This window comes from Aphelocoma coerulescens, chromosome 26, assembly GCF_041296385.1.
Source record: "Aphelocoma coerulescens isolate FSJ_1873_10779 chromosome 26, UR_Acoe_1.0, whole genome shotgun sequence".
Classification (NCBI taxonomy): domain Eukaryota; kingdom Metazoa; phylum Chordata; class Aves; order Passeriformes; family Corvidae; genus Aphelocoma; species Aphelocoma coerulescens.
The window spans coordinates 5,872,872-5,887,832 of record NC_091039.1 but is presented as its reverse complement, the minus strand read 5'-3'; the positions used below and the strand labels follow the sequence as shown (position 1 = coordinate 5,887,832).

General features: G+C 52.4%; 1 protein-coding gene across 2 annotated transcripts in view; it reads right to left on the bottom strand.

Annotated features, from left to right (window-relative positions):
* Nucleotides 1–14,961, bottom strand: part of NFASC (neurofascin) — a 68,917-nt gene that overhangs the window by 39,975 nt on the left and 13,981 nt on the right. The window contains exons 2-10 of one of the 2 annotated variants that reach the window (XM_068995858.1): nt 11,478–11,666; nt 11,126–11,143; nt 10,081–10,186; nt 9,419–9,615; nt 8,752–8,874; nt 8,007–8,177; nt 5,449–5,499; nt 1,092–1,203; nt 308–492 (exon numbers count right to left, since the gene is read on the bottom strand). In XM_068995858.1, the coding sequence (XP_068851959.1) occupies nt 308–492; nt 1,092–1,203; nt 5,449–5,499; nt 8,007–8,177; nt 8,752–8,874; nt 9,419–9,615; nt 10,081–10,186; nt 11,126–11,143; nt 11,478–11,666 (1,152 nt within the window). Of the gene's footprint in view, nt 1–307; nt 493–1,091; nt 1,204–5,448; nt 5,500–8,006; nt 8,178–8,751; nt 8,875–9,418; nt 9,616–10,080; nt 10,187–11,125; nt 11,144–11,477; nt 11,667–14,961 lie in introns of those variants that run through there. The other variant, XM_068995859.1, reaches the window with a different exon arrangement.

The following is a 14,961-nucleotide window of genomic DNA, read 5'->3' as shown; positions in this document are numbered from 1 at the left end:
GAAGGAATCCTTGCCTGGGAGGATGGGGAGGGGCTGGGATGAAATTCCCAGAGAAGCTGTGGCTGCCCCATCCCTGGAAGTGCCCAAGGCCAGCTTGGAGAAACCTGGGATGGTGGAAGGTGTCCCTGCCCTTGGCACTGGATGAACTTTAAGCTCCCTTCCAACCCAACCCCTTCCATGATTCCCTGGAGCACACGGACGCAGCACAGATGCACCCCCCCAGGGAAAGGCCCTCCCAGCATTCCATGAACGTCCCCTCCTGGCTCCAGGCGGGCAGGCCCAAAGAGGGAAGGTAAAGGTGACGTACCCTTCACTCTCACCGAGATCGTGTGGCGGATGCTGCCCATCTTGTTGGAGGCCAGGCAGAAATATTCCCCGGAGTCCTCCTCGGACACGTTGGAGATGCGCAGGGCCTTGTTGAAGTTTTCCAGCTTGGTTTTGCCCACTGGGAGCTCTCCCCCTTTCTTGTACCACATGATGTCCGGTGCTGGTCTGAGGAGAGGGGAGCAGATCAGAGCGTTTCCAAAGACAAGGGAATGATTCCCAAGTAAAGAGTTGTTATTCCTAAATAACAGTAAAATTCCCACCCTTGGGAGCCCTCAAACACAGGGAGAAGCTCGGATCCAGCGGTCGGGCCACCCTCCTTCCCACCACCACCCCTAAACCACGGCCCTGAGCATTCCCAGCTGGTCAGGAGCACTTTCTCCTCCTGGGAATGCAGGATCATGGAATTCTGGAATGGTTTGGGGTGGAAAAGACCTCCAAGCCCAACCCTGACCATGGTCTGCTGGTGTGGGCAGAACCACGAGCCCAGGACACTTCTGGGGGGCACAAATGTCCTCCCCCACCACACGGCGAGGAGCTCCAGGGAAATTCCCAAACTTTAGGACAGCCCAGTGAGGAATTCTCCTTGGACAAGGATATGAAAACACCTGGAAACCTCAGCTCTTCCGTTGGCTCATCGAGCAGGTTATGGGAGCGTTGTTAACAATTAAAAAGGAGGGAATGATCCCTTTTTCCCAGCCCAGGGGTGATTCCGTGCCCTGATCCCGCCGGGAATTGCCGGGAATCGCTCTCTCCGTGGTACGTACACTCCGGAGGCGATGCATTCCAGCAGGAGATCCACCCCTCGGAGCACCATCTGGCTGCTGGAAGTTCCGTAGGGATACATGAAGCTGGGAGTGGTTTCCGTGATCCCTCGGGCTGGAATCAGCAGGAGTCAGCAGGAGAGAAGGAAAAGCAAAACAAAAACCAAAAAAAAACCGAAACCAAAGAAAACAAAGAAAACAAAACAAAACACGGGGCTTTTAAAAGTCTCCAGGAATACACGGAAGCTGTCACCTCCCCGGCTATCCCGGGATTCTGAACTCACCCAGGAATGTGCCTGGAAAGGAGAGGAGGGCTCCAAGAAAATTTGGGATTGGAAAAAAAAAAGGGGAGAGAGAGGAAGATGGGCAGGCAGGGAGGAGAAGGAGCGGCAGCGAGAGCTGAGCCATGGGGACAGTCCCCATTCCATCATTTCCACTTTTCCTGCCCTCCCTGCCTCTGGAAAACGGGCTGGAATCAGATGAAATTGGGAAATATTGATGGATGTAACACATAATGAAGGAAAAAGGGGAAAATGGGCATGGGAAGGGTTTGTTCAGTCACGGAGCTGCTTTTCCATGGAGATCTCTGGGATACGGAGCATCTCTGGGGCTCCAGCAGCACCAAGGAGGTTTTCCAGCTTTCCTGGAGGCCTGGAAGGACGGTTCCCCTTGGAAAGGGACAGCTCAGCCACCAGAATGACCCATTTAGGGCTGGACAGGGAAGTTTAACAGGAAAAAACAAAGGGAAGACACGGGACAATTCCCTATGGATCCACACACAGTGAAGGGCTCTTTGCAGGGGGAAAAAATTAATTATTCATGGAAAGAATTCCATTAAGAAGTGGAATGATTGACCTAGATCTGCATGAGTGAGGACAAAACGGGATGAGATGGGGAGGAAAGCAGCAGTAGCACCTGCTGGAAGCACCTGGATGGAAGTTATGGGATTAGGAAAAGGGATGGGATGGGATGGGATGGGATGGGATGGGATGGGATGGGATGGGATGGGATGGGATGGCATGGCATGGCATGGCATGGCATGGCATGGCATGGCATGGCATGGCATGGCATGGCATGGCATGGCATGGGCAGGGTCGGCACAGGGACACAAAAAATCCTGGAGTGATCCATGGGGAGAGACCATCCCGATGCCAGAGGAGGATTTGGGATGCAGCTTTTGCTGCTCCAAAATTTCCTTGGCTCAATGAATGGGAGGCAACCAGGATTTTGGGAATTTTGGGAAACTTCCAGAGCTGCGGCAGGGGAAGGAGGAGGGGAGGGAAGACAGGGGCTCTTCCTGGAGCTCCCACCTTAGGGAAGGAAAACCCAACCCCAGGAGTTCATCCATGGAATCTTTGGAATGGATTCCACACCCACATCCCACCCCTCCCACGGGCTCCACGTGCACTCCCAGTTAGTCAATTATGGATTAATGGATTACCAGGGCAGCAAAATCCCGATTCTATCCCGAAGAGTCGACTTCTCCGGGTCTGTTTGCATCCCTGCTCCCAGAGAAAGTCTCATTCCTGGCCAAACCACCCCAGTGGCTCCCAAACCTCCAGCACACTTGGGAGCTTCTCCCACCAAATCAGAAAAGTGGGAATTAATTCTTTGATCAGCCAAGACTGGCTTTGATCAGGATTTATTCCCGCTCCGGATCCCGTGGCTCAGGATCCCGTGGGATAACTGGAAGAGCTGAGCAGAGCAAGCTGGATTTTACGAGCCTCTATTAATGATGACAATTAAAAATCTGGGAGATTAATTAGTACCCTCCTGGATTTAATGAACCTAAGGACAGCGTGGAAAAAAGCTGATTTCTGCCTCAGCACAGCACCATTACTAAACAATAAATAATAATTTAAAAATAAGAATTTATAATTAATATTTAATATGTAATAATTTAGTAATTTAATAATGACTAATAAATACTAAATAATATTTTGCTATTCCTGACAGGGAACAGCCAGAAATTCCCTCAGAACCAGAGGCTCTGAGCATGTGGAAGTTCCAGCTGGAAGTGTCAAAGTTTCCCTCATCGCTCTGGATGGATCCAAGCTGGAAAAAGAAATTCCAGGGCTGTTTATTTTGGCTTAAAAATCGACTCTGCTCCCAAGGTTTGTGGAACTGTGACCTGGGATCATCCCAGAAACATCCAGTTCTCATCCCAGAGCTGCCAACTGACTCTTTTCCAGTCTAAAATTCCTCCACCAGCTCTGTTCTTCCCATCCTGACACATCCCAGCTGCTTGGCCCCAGCACAGCCAGCCTCAAACCGCCTCAGGTTTGCCAAAAAAAAGAGAGGAAAGGCAACAAAACTGGGGTTTAATTCCATTAAAAGGAAAAAAGTGGGAAATTTTGCCAATGAAATCTTCCATTTGTCCTTTTGGATGGTTTTTCCCTGATAATTGTGGCTGGTTTGCCCACAGAACTCAGGGAATCGTCGCTCCAAGCCCTGGGGACAAGGGCTGGGTGACACTTCCCGTGGTTATCCCAGCACTGGAGAGGAATTTGGGACGAGTGTCCCACAAACCTCCCATGCTCCACATCCCCACCAGCAGCAGACACCACGTTCCCAAGCTCGGGAGCACCCTGGGAATGGGATTCACGGCCTTCCAGAGCCCTTTTCCAGCTGCCTCTGGAGTTGAGCCTGGATTTCAGGGATCAGCACCCCAAGGAAGAGCAGCCAAGAGCCCCAAATTCCTCCAACACCTCAAATCCTTGGGATTGACGTCCCTCTCCACATCCCAAAGCCTCCAGCACTCCCAGCCACATCATTCCAGGGAGAATTCCAGGAAAAGGGCTGAGGGTCAGAGGTTTTTCCCCCCCCAGCTCATTAATTATTGGTTAATTATTAATTAAGGGCTGGGTTGGAGTCCAGGTCTGCACAGGGGTGGGAGAGGGGGATGTGAATCCACTGGAGCCAAGCATTTTCCATGGAATGTTGCAACGCAAACAGCAGGAAGTTTCTCCCGTGCACTCATGGAATAGAGGAATAGAAATCCATGGGATTGTGTGGATAAAATCCCATTTTCCTGACTGAGTGACTCCCTTCTCCCTGAACAAAGACGTCCAGTGGGAAATCCAGAAGCCCAGGAAAACTCCCCACTGGAATTCCCTTTGTCCCTGTCCCTGTCCAATCTCTTGTCCTCTCCCCTCCTCTCCAGGTGATTTCATGCTGCTCCCACCGGAGCTGATTTTCCTGACAATCCCTTTCCCAGCCATTTTTCCAAGTATTTCCAGACTGTCCAGCCCATTCCAGCGCTTCTTCCCAGGCCAATTCCTCTGCGGAGCCTTTCCCAGTTCCTCCAAATTCTCCTGTTCCCAATGCCAGCATCCCAATTCCCTTGACCGAGCCCTGCCTGGCACATCCCGCTCTTCCCACATCCCCGTTCTCCCTGCTCCCGGCTGCCAAACGTCCTCCTTGTCCCCAAAAGTCCCCGTGGGATGGGAATTGTGCCCTGGGCTGTGCAAGCCCCCAGGGAAGCTCCAGCTCTGGCAGGGATTTCACTCTGGGACATGGTGGGGACGGTGAGGGACATTCCCGGGGCTGATCCCACACAACTCCCAAAGCAGCGGGAAGAGCGGGAAGTGAATCCTGCCCAGCACAGCTCCGAGTTTGGGAGCAGCTGGAATCCCTGGTGACTTTGGAGAGGTGGTGACATTCCTGGGATTCCCTGTGCTCCCAAGCCAGCCCCATCTCTTGCTCCCTAAAATCCCCCATGGCTGCCCTCGTTATCCCAACGTATCGCTGACAATTCCAATCCATTCCCAGGGCAGCCATCCTGCTTTTTTTTTTTTTCTGAAGGATCATTTGGGACGGGCTTTTCCCAGCAGGGTGGAATTCAGAGGGAATTCCCTGCTCGGACAAAGGGCAGGAGGCTGTGGAAGCATCCAGCACATGTCCAGCCTCTCTGCACAGAAATCAACCAGATTCGAGAAAAACCCAAATATTCCTCTTTTTGTCCCCCTCTTTTTATCCCTGCCTGAGTTCAGCTGGAAATACCAGGAATGCTCCCTCTGGAAATGCTTTTTCTGGAGACACAGAAATGAGGGATGAGGCGTCTGATATTTAAATCCTGAGCTTTGGAGGGACCAAACTCAGCTCAGCCACGTGGGGAAGATCCTATAAACCCCAAACCTCCCAAATCGGGCTTAACTCACTTAAACCTCGCTCAGCGGAAAGGGGGGAAACTTTGTGTGGTTTTGTGGTCGCTCAGGTGGATTTGTGCCGATAAATTTTGGCGAAGCTGAGGCCACGATGGGGACACAGTGACAGCAAAGGGGACGGGGCAGGGAATAGGGTCAGTGGGGTTAGGCGGGGCTGGGTTAAGCCAGGACTGCTAAAGCCAGCATGGACTCACCGCGGTACATGGCGGGGGAATATCCTAAAGACGTTTCGTTATGGGGCTTCTCTGCAATTAAACAGAACACCGTGAGCAGCACCGGGAACGCGGGGACAGCGCAGGAAGGGGACACGAGGAATTCCCAAAAATCAGCAAGGACGGGACAGGGTGGGAAGAGGACACAGGGAATTTCCAAAAATCAGCAAGGCTGGGACAGGGTGGGAAGGGGACACGGGGAATTCCCAAAAATCAGCAAGGCTGGGACAGGGTGGGAAGGGGACATGGGGAATTCCCAAAAATCAGCAAGGCTGGGACAGGGTGGGAAGGGGACACAAGGAATTTCCAAAAATCAGCAAGGCTGGGACAGGGCGGGAAGGGGACACAAGGAATTCCCAAAAATCAGCAAGGACGGGACAGGGTGGGAAGGGGACATGGGGAATTCCCAAAAATCAGCAAGGATGGGGAACAGGGCAGGAGCAGGGATCCAAAAGCACTTGGAGCGCAGCGCCTTCCGGGACAAACACAGCCAGGAACAGGAGGAAAATGGGCTGGTTTCCTTCTCCAAGGGATGGGAAGAGCTAAAAGTGTGGGAATTGTGGCGTCAACATTTTCTTGGAATGTTTTTCTCTTCAGAATCTTTGGGAAAACCCAAAAAGTTGAGCAATTTGGAGGGGAAAAGGGTTTTTTTCCCGTTTTTTAACCAGAAAGAAAAGATATTCCAGCTGCTTTTTCCCATGGGATGACCACAGCCAGGGAGCCTTCCCAGTTTCCCCCTGCACCCCATTCCATGATTTTTCAGGAGCTGGGGAACACTTTTTTAAGGAGCCAAACTCAGGGATGAAGGCTTGGGACAAATCCGACCTCGTCCCCTTCCAACAATTGCACGGATAAATAATTCTTTGCGCAGGAAATTAAAACCTCACTTCTGGAGTTATTAAGGAATCTGGGAGGCTCCCGGGGTGGAATTTGCCTCTGATCCTACAGCAGTTGTTTCCCAAGGAAAACTGGAAGAGAAGGATCTGATTTTCCATGGTCTGGGAGAGAAGGGATGAGGGGAGAAGGAGGGGGAGCTCAAATCCATGAAAATCCCCCAGGATTTCATCCACGCTACTTCCAGAGCTGAATAAATACCTCAGCACGGAGCTCTTGGAGGCTCCAAACCCCACAGATCTTTGTTTGCTGCGATTTTTCCCAAAAATAAAAGCTGGGATTTTCTTTGCCCAGCTCCCCAGACAGACAAATATTCGGAATTCACAAATGATATCTGGAATTTACAAATAATATCCCGAATGAAAAACCTGCCCACGTTCCCAGCACTGGAAAAGAACCCTTTGGAATCACTTCAATCGCTGATTCCCTACTCCAGCTTTGCACCGAGGAGGAGCTGCTACACCAAGGTGGAAAACTCATCATTCCCAGGTCCCTTTAATCACATCCTTGTTCATTCAAGCTGCCAGGAAATCAAATCAAATTCCTCCCGTGGAGATTTGGGAGCACCTGGTGCTTCCCAAAAAAAACAGCCAGCACCTCCCAGTTGGATTTACTGGGAATACTGGGAACATGTGGAAGCTCCTGCCCAGTGGTGGTTGATGTTCATTGAGGATTTTGTCACCTGGAGCCCCTGTGACAGCTCAGGGTCCTCACGTCCCTCAAATTGCCTCCATTCCCTCTTCCAGAGTCACACCAGTGCACCAGGAATTCCTTTTCCTTCAGGAATTCTCATTCCTGGAGAAAAACCTGCCCTGGAAGAGCCTGGAGCCCATGGAAAGGCTCCGGAGAGAGCCCCTCGTGTCCCCTCATCGATGCTCAGTGGGGACACCTGGGAACGCCCATCCCGAGTATCCCACCGGATTCCAGAGGCTCCAACCCTCCTGGAGACACCTCCTGGAGCAAAGGACACCCAGGAATATCCACAGCCACATTCCACACTCGTTTTACCACATCCAATCCCCTCATGCAGCGCCAGAACCTGCAGCAAACCACGACCAATTGCACCTTCCCAAAGCAGGGAACGATCCCTGGGTATTTTACCTTCCCTGAATGTGGTGGGAATGTGGAAACACTCCCTGGTTTATCCCCAGCGCATGGAATTGGTGATTCGTGCATTTCCCTGGAGATGGTGGGAATGCTTCACTTGTGTCTAAACACTCCCAGTTTTATCCCAAAGACACGGAATTGGTGATTCCTGCACCAAAGCGCCTCTGGATATTTTACATTTGCCTGGAGACAGTGGGAATCCTCCAGGTGTGTCGAAGCTCTCTCTAATTTATCCCAAACACACAGAGCTGGCGATTCCTGCATTTGCCTGGAGATGGTGGGAACGCTCCATAGGTACTGAAACACTCCCAGTTTCATCCCAAACACACGGAATTCCTACACGAAGCCACCACTGGAACCCTAAAACCAGGAAAATACAACCCCTCCCTCCCCACCCACCCCAAAACCACCACTCCCCACCCAAACCCACTCTTACTCCATCCTAACCAAACCACAGGAGCCACTCTTCCCTTGCTGGATTCCCGGCTGGAAAACCCTACGGGATAGAGCCCAAACTGGTCACCCAGTGAGGCACTTACTGGTTTTGACCTTGAGGGTGTAGGGGTTCTTCTGCTGGATGGTGTGGGTGAAGTGGAAGCGGGCGTTGCAGCTGTAGTCGGTCTGCGCGTCCCGGGCCAGGACGTTGGAGAAGTAAAGGTCCCCGTTGTGGCCCTGGGACACACGCTTGTCCTGCGGGATCGGCTCCATGGCTGCGGGAGAACAGCGGGAATTCAGCGGGAGGAGGGATTTACGGAGGAGGGGAATGGCGGAGGTGAGGGAGGGATGAGGTGTGTGAGGTGTGGAGTAGCAGTGGTGAGCCCGAAGTAGGAGGAAGGGCCCTAAATTAGCGGGAATTAGCCCTAAACTAGCAGAAACTACCCTAAATTAACAGTAATGACCCTAAACTAGCAGCCATGATCCTAAACTAGCAGTAATGACCCTAAACTAGCAGAAACTGCCCTAAACTGACAGAAACAACCCTAAACAAACAGAAAGTGCCCAAAATGAACAGAAGCTACCCTAAACTTGAGGAAAATACCCTTAACTAGCAGCAACAACCCTAAACAAACAGGAACTACCCTAAACTAGCAGGAATCACCCTAAATTATCAGGACCAACCCTAAACTCGCAGAAAGAGCCATAAATTAACAGAAACCACCCCAAACTGACAGAAACCAACCCCAAACTGACAGAAACCAACCCCACCCATGGTTATTTGAGACCCCGCGGGCGATGGAGCCGCCATTCCCAGGATTCCCGGCCGGAAAGGCGCTCCTGACTCACAGCTGCTCATCCAGAAGATGACGGGCTCCGGGAGGCCGGGGGGGGGATTGCACTGCAGGCTCAGCGGGGCCCCCTCATCCACCTCGATCACATCCACCTTTTCCTTGGGCCACAGCGGAGACTCTGCCACGGGAAGCAAAGGAAAGTGAGGGAAGGATTCCCGCGGAGCAACTCCCGCTGGATCCGGTCTGGTTTCAGTACAAAATTCATCTCTGCGGGTGTGAAACTCCCTGGAATCCATCCCTCAAATCCAAACCTTTAAATCCATGCCCTGAAATCCATACCCTCAAATCCATCCCTGAAATCCAAACCCTTAAATTCATATTCTCAATTCCACACCTTCAATTCCATAACCTCAATTCCACGCCCTCAATTCCATCCCCTTAAATCCATGTCCTCAATTCCGTATTCAAATCCATCCCCTCAAATCCATCCCCTTAAACTCATCCCTCAAATCCACACCCTCAAATCTGTATCTTCAATTCCAAGCCCTCCATTCCATACCCTCAAATCCATCCCTTCAAACCCATTCCGAGCAATTCCTTGTCAGCTCCAGCCACAACCCCACTCCTTCCCCTCTCTCCTGGACACACCTGGAGCCCTTGGAGTGCTCGATATTCCCCCCAAACCTCCCGCGGCCCTGTTCCGCTTCCCGGGAATCACTCACTGGAAACCCGGAGGTGGATTTTGCTGGAAAGGGCCGTTCCGTAGTCATTCCTGGCGAAGCACTGGTACTCGCCCTCGTAGTCGTCGGGCCGGCCCCCACTGTGGAAGTCGATGACCAAAGTCCCCGACATCCTCCTCATGGACACCTTGGGATCCTTGGCCACATTGAAGAACTTCCCATTCCGTGTCCAGGAAAAGCTGGAATGGCAAGGAAATGCTGGGTTTGGAACTATTTCCCCCTTGAGGTCCTTACCTGTGCTGTGCCAACAGCGGGATGGGAAGGAAGGGAAGGGAAGGGAAGGGAAGGGAAGGGAAGGGAAGGGAAGGGAAGGGAAGGGAAGGGAAGGGAAGGGAAGGGAAGGGAAGGGAAGGGAAGGGAAGGGAAGGGAAGGGAAGGGAAGGGAAGGGAAGGGAAGGGAAGGGAAGGGAAGGGAAGGGAAGGGAAGGGAAGGGAAGGGAAGGGAAGGGAAGGGAAGGGAAGGGAAGGGAAGGGAAGGGAAGGGAAGGGAAGGGAAGGGAAGGGAAGGGAAGGGAAGGGAAGGGAAGGGAAGGGAAGGGAAGGGAAGGGAAGGGAAGGGAAGGGAAGGGAAGGGAAGGGCGGCACAGCTGGAGCAGCTCCAGAGCTCTGGGGGACGCTGGAAGGAGGGCTGGGAATGCACTCACGTGGGAACGGGATTGCCTTTGGCTTCACATTCGATGAAGATGTTATCCCTGGGATCCACAATGTAATCCTTGATGGATTGCTTGGTGATTGTGGGGGGCTGGGGCACTGCAAGGGAAGGGAATCCCGTGAGGAACCGGGGGAGATCCTTCTGTGCCATCCCGCAGCAACTCCTGCTGGGATCTCAGCTCCTTCCCCCGGCTGGGTGTGCAATTTGGGGTTTGAATCCTGAGGAAATTCCCGTGAATTCCCTGAATTCATCAGCTCTCGGAGCATCGCAGTGTCCAGACTCTCTTTAAGTACCAAAAAACCCCAATTCCCTCTCCCTATCTTGGTGTCATTAGGGAATGTCCCAGTTCCATCCTCCTGCTCCCGCAGGGTGAATCCAGTGGGAATTCATCCTGGATCTGCAGCTCAGAAGGGGCTGGGCCAGGGATCCCGAGACATTCCTGGTGCAAGGAAGAGGCTCCAACGCCCCAGGATGGCCCCAAAGGAGCTCAGACCTGGAATTTAGGAGAATGGGGATGGGAAAAGGGACACAGGAACCCCGTGGTTGGAACAGGACCTGGTATTTAGGGATGCAGGGATAGGAAAGGGAACACAGGAGCCCCATGGCCAGAACAGGACCCAACCCTGATCTCCAAAGTGCAGATCCCAGCCCCTGGAATGAAGATCCGAGGCTGTTTCCTCAACCCCCGCGATCCAGGGATGCTCCCAACACATCAGGACGTGGGGCTGAGCCTGGCACAGGTGGCAGAAGGGGAATCCTGCCTTTCTCCAAACCCAATTCCCTGCAGGAACAACTTTTCCATGGCAAACACAGCCCGGACCCTACTCCAGGGACAGCACAGACAGCCGGGAGCTCTTCCCGAGCTGCTCCAGCCTTTCCAGGCCCTTCCCAACCTGGATGTGTGAGAGAAGTGGCTCGAAAGGGGCTCAAAAATGTCCCCCAAGTGCCACCAGTGCCACCACCAGACCCTGCTCAGGGACCCCTCGTGCAGTTTCGGGGACAAGGACACGGCCACTCGGAGGGCAGGGAGCACTTACATTCACTCTGGATATTTGCTGTTATTCCCAAAGGCAAAGCGTAGAGGAGAAAAGACAGGAGGTTAATTCAAGAGCAATCCCATTCCCAGCACGGCCATAAAACAAATCCAGGGAGTTTTTGCCAGGCCTTGCAAATCCTACACAAAAACCCTTTTCCTTCCAAGTGCGGAGGAGAAAACCCAACAGTGGAGAGGAAAACCCAACAGTGGAGAGGAAAACCCAACAGTGGAGAGGAAAACTCAGCTGTGGAACAGAAGATCGACCTGGGCTGTTCCCACCTTCATCCCACCTCCTCCTCATTCCAGTGGGGAATTTTTGGAGAGGAAATGGGGAGGATAAATCCCAAACTCACAATGCAGGGGGACCTCAATGGCACTGACGAGGTGCTGGAGGCAGAGGGCGAAGGCGATTCCGGCGCAGGTGACCTGGGCTCTCCTCGGGATCATCTTGGAGCTTCCCTGGGTAGCCTCAGGACCTTGGGATGTCCCTTGGGGTGACCTTGGAATGCCCCCTGTGGTGGCACAGCCAGAGGGATCCTCAGCTGGAAAAAAATAACAAAACCAAACCCCAAAGTCACATTACTGAGCCAATCCTGGCGTATTCCCTTCGGAAACTTTGGGAACGCAGCGTTTCCGCCCCAAAAATGTTTGAGTGGGGTGGGAATTGGGCCAGGAATGGTGTCCAGACTTTGGGGAACACGGAACAGCTCTCCTGAGCCTGGGATTGTCCCGCTGGAAGGATTTATGGGGTTGTTTGGGCTCCAATCCTGGAGAGAGTGCCCAGGGACCAAGGGAAAATTCCAGGAGCAGTGGGATACAAATGGAGCCCGTGGGATCGAATAAAAAGGCGGATTTGTTGTTTAAAACATTAATAATAATTTTTTTTTATGCATAAGAAATGCTGAGGAATATCCAATCCCTCCGGGCACTGGGATGAGCTCAGGGGTCTGGAGTCCCTCATGTCCCAAAAAGCCTGGCATTGATCCAGCAGAATTCTAGGACTGGGATCTTTCCCAACCGGTCTCCAAATAATCCCATTCCCAACCAAGATCCAGCTGTTTCCCTGCCAGATGTGCCACACTCCCATCAGACCCATACAACTTCCAGGGATCCCATTTTCCATCCGGACACCTTTTATTCCTCTGGTAACAAATGCAGATCCCAAAAGGGCAAAAAGGAGGATCCTTCATCCCAATTTTTACCCCCTGGGTGTGAGGCAGCGGGGGTTTAAAAAGGGTCCAAATAGGAGCAGTTTGGGTCTGAAAAGTGAGGAATTTGTTGTTTTCCTTGGGTTTGGGAGTGAGGAATGGCTGAGAGGGAAGGAAGAATTTCCTGGCACAGATTCCTGGGGGATATTTGGAAATACAGGAATATAAAAGGGCTGAGCTCAAACTCTGATGGCAAATCAGGGAATCCTGGAATGGTTTGGGTTGGGAAGTGAATTTAAAGCTCATCCCAAGGGTAGGGACATTTCCCAATATCCGAGGTTGCTCCAGCCTGGCCTTGGACACTTCCAGGGATCCAGGGGCAGCCGCGGCTTCTTCCTACAGATCCCTGTAGGGCCAATCCCCACTGCAATGGGAATGCAAAAATCCAGGAATATCAAGAAGAAATTAAATTCCAGACAACTTTTGAGCTCTAAAAGTGACACAGAATCCCCAGACTGAACCCATGGGCGGAATCCTGCGGGAACGATCCAGGATGATCCATAGGATTGCACGGAGCAGCGCTGACTGGGAGCAAGGAAAAGCACACAGGGAATTCATCCCCTGGAAAATACCAGGCTCCTCCAGGCTCCTCCAGGCTCCTCCAGGGCCTCTTTGTCCGGAGCAGATGTGGGCAGCGGGAACAATCCCTGGGAACAATTCCTGCGCGTGTAGGTGGCTCCTGGAGAACACAGCCCCTCATTGTCCCGGCTGCTCCCGCCGGGAACAGGGAATTCTCCCGGCACAGCGGCTGGAGCTGCCACAGTGAGGGAGGGATTGGGTTTAATCATCTCGTTAGGACCAGCAGGATGCTCCCAGCAGCAGTTGGACTTTTATCCCAACTTATCCCGATTTATCCTGATTTACGGCTGCAGGAGGAGCAGTAAAACTTTGGGAATTGCTGTTCCCAGGGAACATTCCGGCAGCTCCCTTTTATTGCTCAATTAAAGCTGATGGAGGAGCACAGAGCAACTTTGCTGCCAGGAGAAAATCCTGTTGGGTTGGGATAATGGGAATCAGGGATTTAAAAAGCACCCATGGATGTGATTCCCAGTGTTTGGAGCCAGGCTGGGAGAGCTGGGAATGTTCAGCTGGAGAAGGGAAGGATCCAGGGAGAGCTCAGAGCCTAAAGGGGTTCCAGGAGAGCTGGAGAGGGATTTGGGATAAGGGATGGAGGGACAGGACACAGGGAATGGCTTCCCACTGGAAAAGTGGAGATTTAGATGGGCTATTGGGAAGGAATTTCTCCCTGGGAGGGCGGAGAGGGGCTGGGATGGAATTCCCGGAGAATCCACAGCTGCCCCATCCCTGGAAGCATCCAAGGCTGGGTTGGAGCAGCCTGGGATAGTGGAAGGTGTGGGAGGTGGAATGGGATGGGCTTTAAGCTCCCTTCATTCCAAACCATCCCGGAATTCCATGGAATGTTGCATCCCTACAACACCCGTAAGAAACCATTCCAAGTAAATGTCGGGACTTATGGCCCGAAAATCCATGGAAAGAAGGAAGGGAACAATCACAAAGGCAGGACAGGATCATCCGGCATTCCAAATGGAATTCCAAATTCCAAAGGGATGGACCTGCCTTTTTCCTGGGAGCGAGGGGAGCATTCCCAGCTTTCCTCCACTCGGAGGAGAGAGCAGCACTCTATTCCCATTCCCGTTTCCGACCTCAGCTCCAGCCTTCACAACTGTTCTGGGAAACATTTCCCAGAAATCCCAGCAAATCCATCGGCATTCCATCCTCTCCTCCTTAAAAAACAACCATTCCCAGCAATGAACGCTTCCCTGCGGATCCAGGAAACAGGGAAAGCCAGGATTTTATGGGAAACGCATCCCGGGGTGAAATATTGAGGCTCCAGCCTCTATCCCTGCTGTAATCCCAAAGGACACCCCGGACCTCCTGGAAAAAAGGACATCTTTCCAAGCAACAGAGGTTCCACCACCACTCCCAACCCTCTGGAAAAACTCCATTTTTTTTTGGATAACCGCCTGTCTCCTCCTGCCGCTGCATTCCCAGCGCTTCCTTAAGGAAAACCTCTTTAAGGAACACATTCGGGGCTGTTTCTCCCAGCCCCTGATTCCTTGTCCCGCTCCTCCATGGAATTTTTGCCACGTTCCACGTTTTCCTTTCATTCCCCGGATCTCTCCTGCCTGGCACGTGGGTGAGGCTCAATCCCAAGCATTTTTAAAGGAACGGAACAAACAAAAAAAGCATTGAGGGAGAGCTCCAGGATTTCACCGGGAATGGGGATGGCTTCCCAAAATCACCCACCAGGATCCCTCCCGTGGGAAGTGGGAATGAATCCATGAATCCCCTGAACTCTGGAGCGGGCAGGGAGGAGATTTGGGATTTAGAGTTCAAGCTCCCGAATTGGGAGCAGGTGCCCTCGGGATCATATCCCAGAAATAGCTGGGAATAGCAGGAATGGGATCATTGCTGGAAGAGCTGAGGCTGCGTTTTCAGGGTGGGAGGGGTTCTAATTCCAGGATTAAATCATTCCCACTGGGAGCTGCGCGGGAGAGCGGGAGCAGCTCCAGGGCTCCTCATCCGTCACAGCCCCAATAAAATGGGAATGGATTTATCCTCCTGTCCTGCCGGGAACAGGAGGAAATGCTGGAATACCATTAAGGAC